General features: G+C 49.5%; 1 protein-coding gene across 1 annotated transcript; it reads right to left on the reverse strand.

Annotated features, from left to right (window-relative positions):
* Nucleotides 1–4,280: 4,280 nt before the first annotated feature.
* Nucleotides 4,281–5,498, reverse strand: SETTUDRAFT_39955 (uncharacterized protein; the record flags this gene model as incomplete). Its single annotated transcript, XM_008028223.1, has 1 exon — nucleotides 4,281–5,498. One exon carries the CDS (start codon nucleotides 5,496–5,498, stop codon nucleotides 4,281–4,283), a length of 1,218 nt encoding a protein of 405 aa, XP_008026414.1.
* Nucleotides 5,499–7,647: the final 2,149 nt, after the last annotated feature.

Consider the following 7,647-nt stretch of genomic DNA (forward strand, 5'->3'; position numbering starts at 1 on the left):
TTTGTTTATTCGGGTTCGGGTTTGATTGGATCTAGATGGTTCGGGACAGGCCAGTTTGGGCCGACTTGGGTCGGATTGGGCCTTCCCGGAGTAGATCGTGGTGGTGGAGGGTTTTCCTTTCTCAAGTGATACCCCGTTTTCTGATAGTCAATTAATGAGAGTTTTGACTTATTGTCTTTCCTCTTTTTTTTTTCTTTTAAATTTTTTTTTGAAAGGTTTTCTAAGTCCCTAACCCCAAATTCAGGAGTGCACTTTGAGTTGTGGTGAGTCTGGGTGGGTCGATTTGGGTCAGATTGGCCCACGTTAGCCCAGCTCAATTTATACTAGGTAGTCATGCCATTAAACACCCCCAAAACCGACAGATTCGGGAAAAGTGGGGTGAAGGTACATGTTCTCTCTCTAGTTCGTGCGCTTGGACCTGGCGTAGCGTGTTGTTCCTCCTGTTGCCCCATCATGCCATTAAACACCCCAAAAACCGATAGAATCGGGCAAAATTGGGTGAAGGTACATGTCTCTTGTTGGTAAGGGTCACTTTGGGCCTTTTTAGGCCGATTTGGCCTTCTTCGGGCCTTTTCCACGCTTTGCCATTTGGTTCGACTTCTTCCAGAATTCATTAAGTGATTTTTGGGTTATGTTGGCTGCTGGTTCCCATGTGTTCTCGGAGTCCGGGTAACCAGTCCATTTTACCAAGTATTCCCACTGATCGTCGCTATTCTTCCTGTGGTCAAGTATCTTGTCCACATAGTATACGTCATCGCCGTATTCACCTACTTGGTGCTGGGATGCTACCTTTGGGTGAGGAATTGACTCGTTCTGTCGATAGGGCTCAAGTAATGATGCATGGAAGACTGGGTGTACGCTTTTCAGACCTGGGAGGTCCACTTTGAACGCAGTTGGCCCGATTTGGGCTACTATGGTCCCAGGACCTACGTATCTCCAGTCTAGCTTCTTTTTCGGGCGTAGAGATTTGATATGTTTGTTAGATACTAGAACTTGATCCCCGACCTTGAAAGGTATAGGTAGGCGTTTTTTGTCTGCATATTGCTTCTGGTACTCCTGGGCTTTTCTAATCTTTTCTTTGCACTCCCGTTGCAATTCAAGGATCCTTGTAGCGGTTCGGTATGCTATAGGGGTTTCGCCCCCGGATTGGGCCTGTTTAGGCCAATCTGCGCTTCTTGGGTGCATTCCGTAGTAAGCCTGGAAGGGGGTGACCCCTGTGGTCGCGTGAATGCTATCATTGTATGCGTATTCCCCAACTGAGATCCATAAAGCCCAGTCGTCTTGTTCCAGGGTGCAGTAGCATCTCAGGTACTGTTCTAGTGTTTGGTTCTGACGTTCGGTCTGACCGTCCGTCTGTGGGTGGTAAGCGGAGGTAAGAACTCTTCTTGAGTTGAGGTAGTGTAGGAAGGTCTTCCAATGGGAGGAATTCATCAGGGGACCGCGATCGGAAATAATCCGGCGTGGTACGCCGTGTAGTCGTATGACTTCGCGTATCCAGGCCTGGGCTAAGTCAACTCCGTCCCAATTGGCCCTCGCTGGCACGTGATGGGCCATTTTGGTGAGTCTGCACACTATTACTAGTATTGCGTCGTAGACTACGCCTGAGAGCTTGCTTGGGGGAAGCTCCGTGATGAAATCCATCGTTACCTCTTCCCATGGGCGATCGGGTATTGGCAAAGGAGCTAGGGGTCCAAAGGGTAGGTGTCTGCGGGGCGTCGCCTTTTGGCAGGTTGGGCAAGCCCGGCAGTACTCTTCCACGTCCTTTCTCATTCCTTTCCACTTGTATCGCCTTGAGAGTTTCTCTAATGTTCTTCTTGCACCAAAATGTCCTGCTAACGGGCTGTCGTGGCATTCTTCGAGTGCTTTTGCTTTTTCTTCCGCTGTCATGGGTTGGGTTGCGCCTTCTTGGCCCGATCTGGGCCGTTCTGGCTTGTGTGATGTTTCTTTGGGCTCGCTCGCTTCTGAGGAGTCCGAGGAATCTTCCTCTGTCTCGGTCCGTTCTTCAATTGTCCCTGGTTCCCTAGGTTGGTGTCGTTCCACACACTGGAACTCTTTCCTTGCTTTCTGCAGGGAAGTGGGGAAGTTCGTTTTTGCCTGGCTTCGGGTGGTTGCCGCTACTACTGGTGTTTCTGCAGGAGTTACCCTAGACAGGATATTTTTTAGTTCTGGGGCAAAAGCCATGTTGTATTTTTGAACTGGCTCCTTTGCGGCCTCCATGTAGTCAGGTCGCCTAGATGGCTTGTCGGCGGGGTTATTCCTGCCGGGTTGGTGCGTAATGGTGAAATCGAACCCGGATAGGGCCAAATAGGACCGAACTTGGCGGTGATTGAGCGTTTTGGTGGTCATGAACCATTGAAGGTTCTGATGGTCTGTAAATAACTCAAAATGGATTCCCTCTAGGTATCTCCGCCGATGTTGGATGCTTTTAACAATAGCTAGCAGTTCTTGGTCATGGGTGTCGTAATTGTACTCGGCGTCGATCAGTTTGCGCGAGTAGAAGTCGACTGGTCGCCAACGTTGTTCTTCTTTTACGTATTGGCTGAGGATACCAGCAATAGCGCCTCCTGAGGCGTCTACTTGCACCTTTGTGCGTCTTTCTGGTTTAAAGTGTGCTAGTATTGGGATTTCTATAAAAGATTTCTTTAGTTTCTGGAACGCGTGCTTCGCGCGCTCCCCTAGCTGGAGGGGTACGCTTTCTTCCTTTCGCTGCGCATGGCCTCCCTTCGCGGAGTTTGAGCTTTTCCGAGTTAGCTCGGTGAGTGGTAAGGCTACTTTAGAGAAGTCAGCAATGAATCGTCTGTAATAGTTCATAAAGCCTAGAAAGACTCTAATGTCGCGCACTGTGCGCGGTTCTGGCCATTCTTGGGCCGTTTTGGCCCGCTTTGGGTCGATACTTATCCCTTCGGGGCTAACTATGTAGCCTAGGAATTCTGTGCGTCGAGTGTGCCACTCGCACTTTGAATTCTTCAGATATAGCTTTGCTTGCTTTAATCTAGTTAGGACTTCCCTCACGTGCTTCACGTGGTCCTCTTCTGTGTCAGAGAAGATTAGGATATCGTCCAAGTACACAATACAGGTTACATCTACTAGTCCTGCTAGGACATAGTGGATATACGCCTGAAACTGCGCAGGAGCATTTGTAAGGCCAAAAGGCATTACTGTATACTCAAAATGACCGTACCTTGTGCGAAAGGCGGTCTTCCACTCGTCTCCCTCCTTAATCCGTACCCTATGATATGCTTCTCGGACATCTAACTTAGTATAGATTTTAGCTTGCGCTAATCTATCTAAGGACTCCGTAATCAGGGGTAAGGGGTGACGGTTTTTGATAGTTATCTTGTTTAGACCTCGATAGTCCACACATAACCTCATACTACCGTCTTTCTTCTTAGCGAAGAGGATAGGAGCGCCTGCTGGCGACTTTGAGTGTCTTATCCATCCCCTTGCGAGATACTCGTCCAAGTACTCGCGAAGCAACGCCAATTCAGCCTTTGAGAGGCTGTACAAGGGTTGATGGGGTAGCATGGTGCCTTCTTGCAAGGTTATCACCAAATCCTGGGGACCATGCTCGGCAAGGGTTCGCGAGTCCTCTTCAGAGCCAAGTCCCGCAAAATCCGCATACTCTGGTGGCATACGAGGTTCATTGGTCCCTTCCGGGCCAATCCGGGCACCTCCAGCCCAATTTTGGCCATCTTGGCCTTCGTCGTCCTCTCCAGGGTCGACACTGCTCACCGCGGATACTAAGAGCGCGTAGACGTCCGTCATGGGCGTCCTCAGCGTCTTCTCGAATTCCTCAGCCTCTTCTAAGGCTAACTTCTGGAATCCCGCCCATGCTTGGGCCTTTTCGCCTCTAAAGAGCATACGCCTGCTTGCGTAGCTAATCTTAGGCTGGCATGAATCGATCCAAGGTAGTCCTAGACATATTTGGAATCTTTTGATCTCAGCCACTACAAAGGGCACTTCCTGCTCCTTTGTACGTCCTCTCGAGTCAGTAATAAGAAGCTTCGCAACTGTAAGTCCATACAGTTTTATTTCTGACCCGCCTAGCCCCTCTGCTACTAGAGATGGTAGAGGCTCGACTGTTAGGTCGTGCTCCTTGGCTAGGTTTGCTGACAGGAGGTTCAATTGGGATCCCCCGTCTATCAAGGCGTCGATTGGGTCAGAGTCCCCAACCTTGGCCTTCACCGTCAACAATGGGGTTGACTTAGATTGAAGAGCCTCCCTTAGTGGACCTAAGTCCCTTGTTGACTGTAGCCTGGCAATATGGGCAGAAAGGGCGGCTACTTGCCCTTCGAGCCCTTGCCTTTTTCCGAATTATCGTCGGGTGCTCCGGAGTTGCTTACGTTGGACTCCCTACAGCCCCTTGCGATGTGTCCGGGTTTCCCGCACTTGAAACAGTTTTCGTTGGAGGGTTTCTCTCTGTTTCCGGCCTTATTACCCCAATTTGGGCCTTTGTGGTCCGGTCCATCCCGCCTTGGTTTTTTCCAGGTCTTTTGAACACCCCTTTCGTTCGTGAGGGTTCTACTGTGGGTGGATTTACCTTCTCCAGGCCTTTGGGGTTTCTCGCGCCTATATCGATTCCATATAAGGCGCGCACGGCTATTGACGTCTGTGATAGAGCTCCTCTGTTCTGGTTCTAGCAGGAGGAGGTCCTTTTGTACCGTAGGGAGCAAAGCCCCTACAAAGTCCATAATTCTTTGCTCTTCTGGGTAGGATTGGCCCAATTCAGTCCAAAGTGTGTCTAGTTTGGATAGAAGGTCGTTGGGATCCTGATTCCAGTCTTGTTTGATGGACTTTAGGGCTTGGTGAGCTGCAAGCTTCCTTTGTTCTTGCGGTCCTAGCGCATTAAGCATTACCGTCTTAAATTCTGTCCACGTTGGTTGCCATCGATCACTTTTCCGTTGATTATCATGGGAGTAGGCATCCCATAGGGTTCTTAGCGTATTTGAGATGTATCTTATCCCAAAATCGATCTTAGTAGCTTCCGAGTAGAAGTTCTTAGGGCTTCCACGGAAGGTTGCCTCGCATTCGCGCTCCCAGCGGTTATATTCGGCGCGGTCGCGGTTTGCGAACTGAGTTGGTTTCTCAGGGCGTGGAGTCTTATTGTTTGGTTCAGCTGGTGCGGTGTATGGCTGTGGCGCACTGGGTTGTCCTTCCTGGAGCGCAGATGTGTCGCCTTGTTCCACTCTGCGTTTAATTTCCAGAAGGCGGTGCAATTCTTGTTCCTCCTGCACCTTTTGGAACCAAGCTCTTAGTTCCTGCAGGCGTTGGGTCGTTGAGAGCCCCGTTGGCTCGTCTCCCGCCACGTCTGGCTGGGTTGGCTCAGATTGGGCCTCTGCGGTGCCTTCAGGATCAATTAGGTCCACAGAGGTCCTCTCTGGGGTCGCAACGCGCAGATCCGCCCCATTTCGGTTGGATTGGTTTGGTGGGGTCCGCTCTTCTGCAGGTGGCGCCGTTCGCTGTCGGCTTCGCGTCATGCGGGCGTTGTCGCTGCTCATCTTGCAGGTTTCTCGCTTAGTAGCGTGCCGAAGGGTGAAGGATTCGAATGTTAGACCACTTGTTAGGGATAAGCACGGTACAAGCAAGAGCAGATCAAGTAGGCAGCAAGTGGTAGTATATTCACGAGACGAATCCTTAGCCTCCTAAGAAAGGTAGGCTTGGGACTTATAACTATACCTAGAGCTGACTAAGGAGGGTTTTTGGTAAGCCGGAAAGGCAGACAGAGAGGCTGTTCCTGACAGCAGGGTGCTGTGAACGAGTAGTCACTGATCAGAAGTGCGTTACTGAGGAGTGGCTAGAAGGTAACTGCTTGATTGAATATCTAAAGTTGAACACAATGAACCATAAGAGCTCATTGCCTATTGCTATATACTATTGGTGCTCGTAGCCCTCGGTCAGAGGAGTCCGAGGAATACTCGGTGGCTTAGGTACGAGGCGTATTCCTCTATGGCGTATGTACGAGGAGTGCGCCAAGACCTTTCCTCGTGCATGAAGCGCCGAGGAGGTCACGTGATCTATGCCCCCGCGTTACATATGGGTGGGTTGGTTGGCCGCCGTGATTCCTTAACTTAACCGCCGTGCCTCTCCATTCAGGTTCGTAACACGCTCGTAGCAAATTGTCGTATTATATAGTAAGCTAAACATGTTTCTTAAAGATATTAGGGTAGAATAGACTTTGTAGCGTAAGGCTACTGTTCCGAGAATGTCTAACTACTGTTATAACCTGTTGTTGAGTTTGCCATGTTGGGGAGTGGCTGTGGAGTCTCGTTACGCAGTGTGTCTCGCTACGCAGTGACCGACGTTACATAGATACTTATAAGCTGTATTAGCTTACACGTCTTATATAGCCTTCGGGCTGACACAGGACGTTAATCAATAATAATAATAATAATAATAATAATAATACAGCAGGCCATAGAGCTAGCCCAAGCCAGTATGGCAGTCGCCCAGCAAGAACAAGAGAGACAAGCAAACAAGACCCGGAGAGAAGCTCAGAGCTTTCGGGTAGGCGATAAAGTATGGCTAAAACTTGATCAGCAATACAGCACCGGGCGGAGCTCTAAGAAACTTGACTAGAAGAACGCCAAGTATACTATGGTCAGGGTAATCAATAGTCATTCAGTCAAGCTAGATACACCTCTAGGGCCGCACCCTATTTTCCACGTTGATAGGTTAAAACTCGCCAGTAGTGACCCGCTTCCGAGCCAAGTTCAGGATGATGAGCAGCCACAGCCATTACAGGTAGACGGAGGAGAAGAATGGGAAGTAGAGGACACTGTAGCAGAAGAAGTACGACGACGAGGCAGAGGACAGAAGCTCTACTACGAGGTGAAGTGGAAAGGATTCCACCGGCCAACTCTCGAACCAGCAGAGCTCCTAGAGGACACCCAGCACTAGACAGGTGGGAAGCATTCACAGAAGCAATTCAAGACAGTAACGGACGACTTCCAGAAGGATTTAGGAGAGGTGATGGGGCTCAGCCCTAAGAAGGGGGGTATTGTAACGGGCTGAACGCCCTTCGAGCCAGCTCCTCGATGGAATCTCAGCTTGGTATAGAACCTTCTAGCAAACTCCTAAGCCGCTGGCCTGATAGTTGCTCAGGCAACCGCACCATATATATACAACCACGCGGCTTAGGAGCTAGCTCTCCATCGAAGACAATCCTTGTATACCCAAGCGTTTGCTCCACGGAGCGCAGCCCCTTACAACGACTAGGATTCTACTTCCGTGACGTGCCGTGGCTGCTAGATTGGTATTGGAATCTCCAACTTAAATTACACTAACGTCCGTCACTGTGTGCCGAAAACCCTATAAGCCGAGAATGACCAATCGGATCGCAACGGCTAGACAGAAGTTCATGATCCTTGACATCCGATTGGTCGTTTTCGGCACCTAGGGTTTTTCGGCACGCAGGGACAGACCTTAGAGAACTGTTAGAGGAGAGAGACTAAATTTAATTAATAAGCTTACTAAGATCTGAAATAAGACTAGAGCTGATTAACGTCTCGTATTTTCTTATAAATAGAAGTTTTCAATATTTTTAGTAAAAATTATAACCAGTTATAGTTAAACTACTTATAAACTCTATCTAAGGTCCGTCCCTGCGTGCCGAAAACCCTATAAGCCGAGAATGACCAATCGGATCGC

Source organism: Exserohilum turcica (genome assembly GCF_000359705.1).
Source record: "Exserohilum turcica Et28A unplaced genomic scaffold SETTUscaffold_23, whole genome shotgun sequence".
Taxonomy (NCBI): domain Eukaryota; kingdom Fungi; phylum Ascomycota; class Dothideomycetes; order Pleosporales; family Pleosporaceae; genus Exserohilum; species Exserohilum turcicum.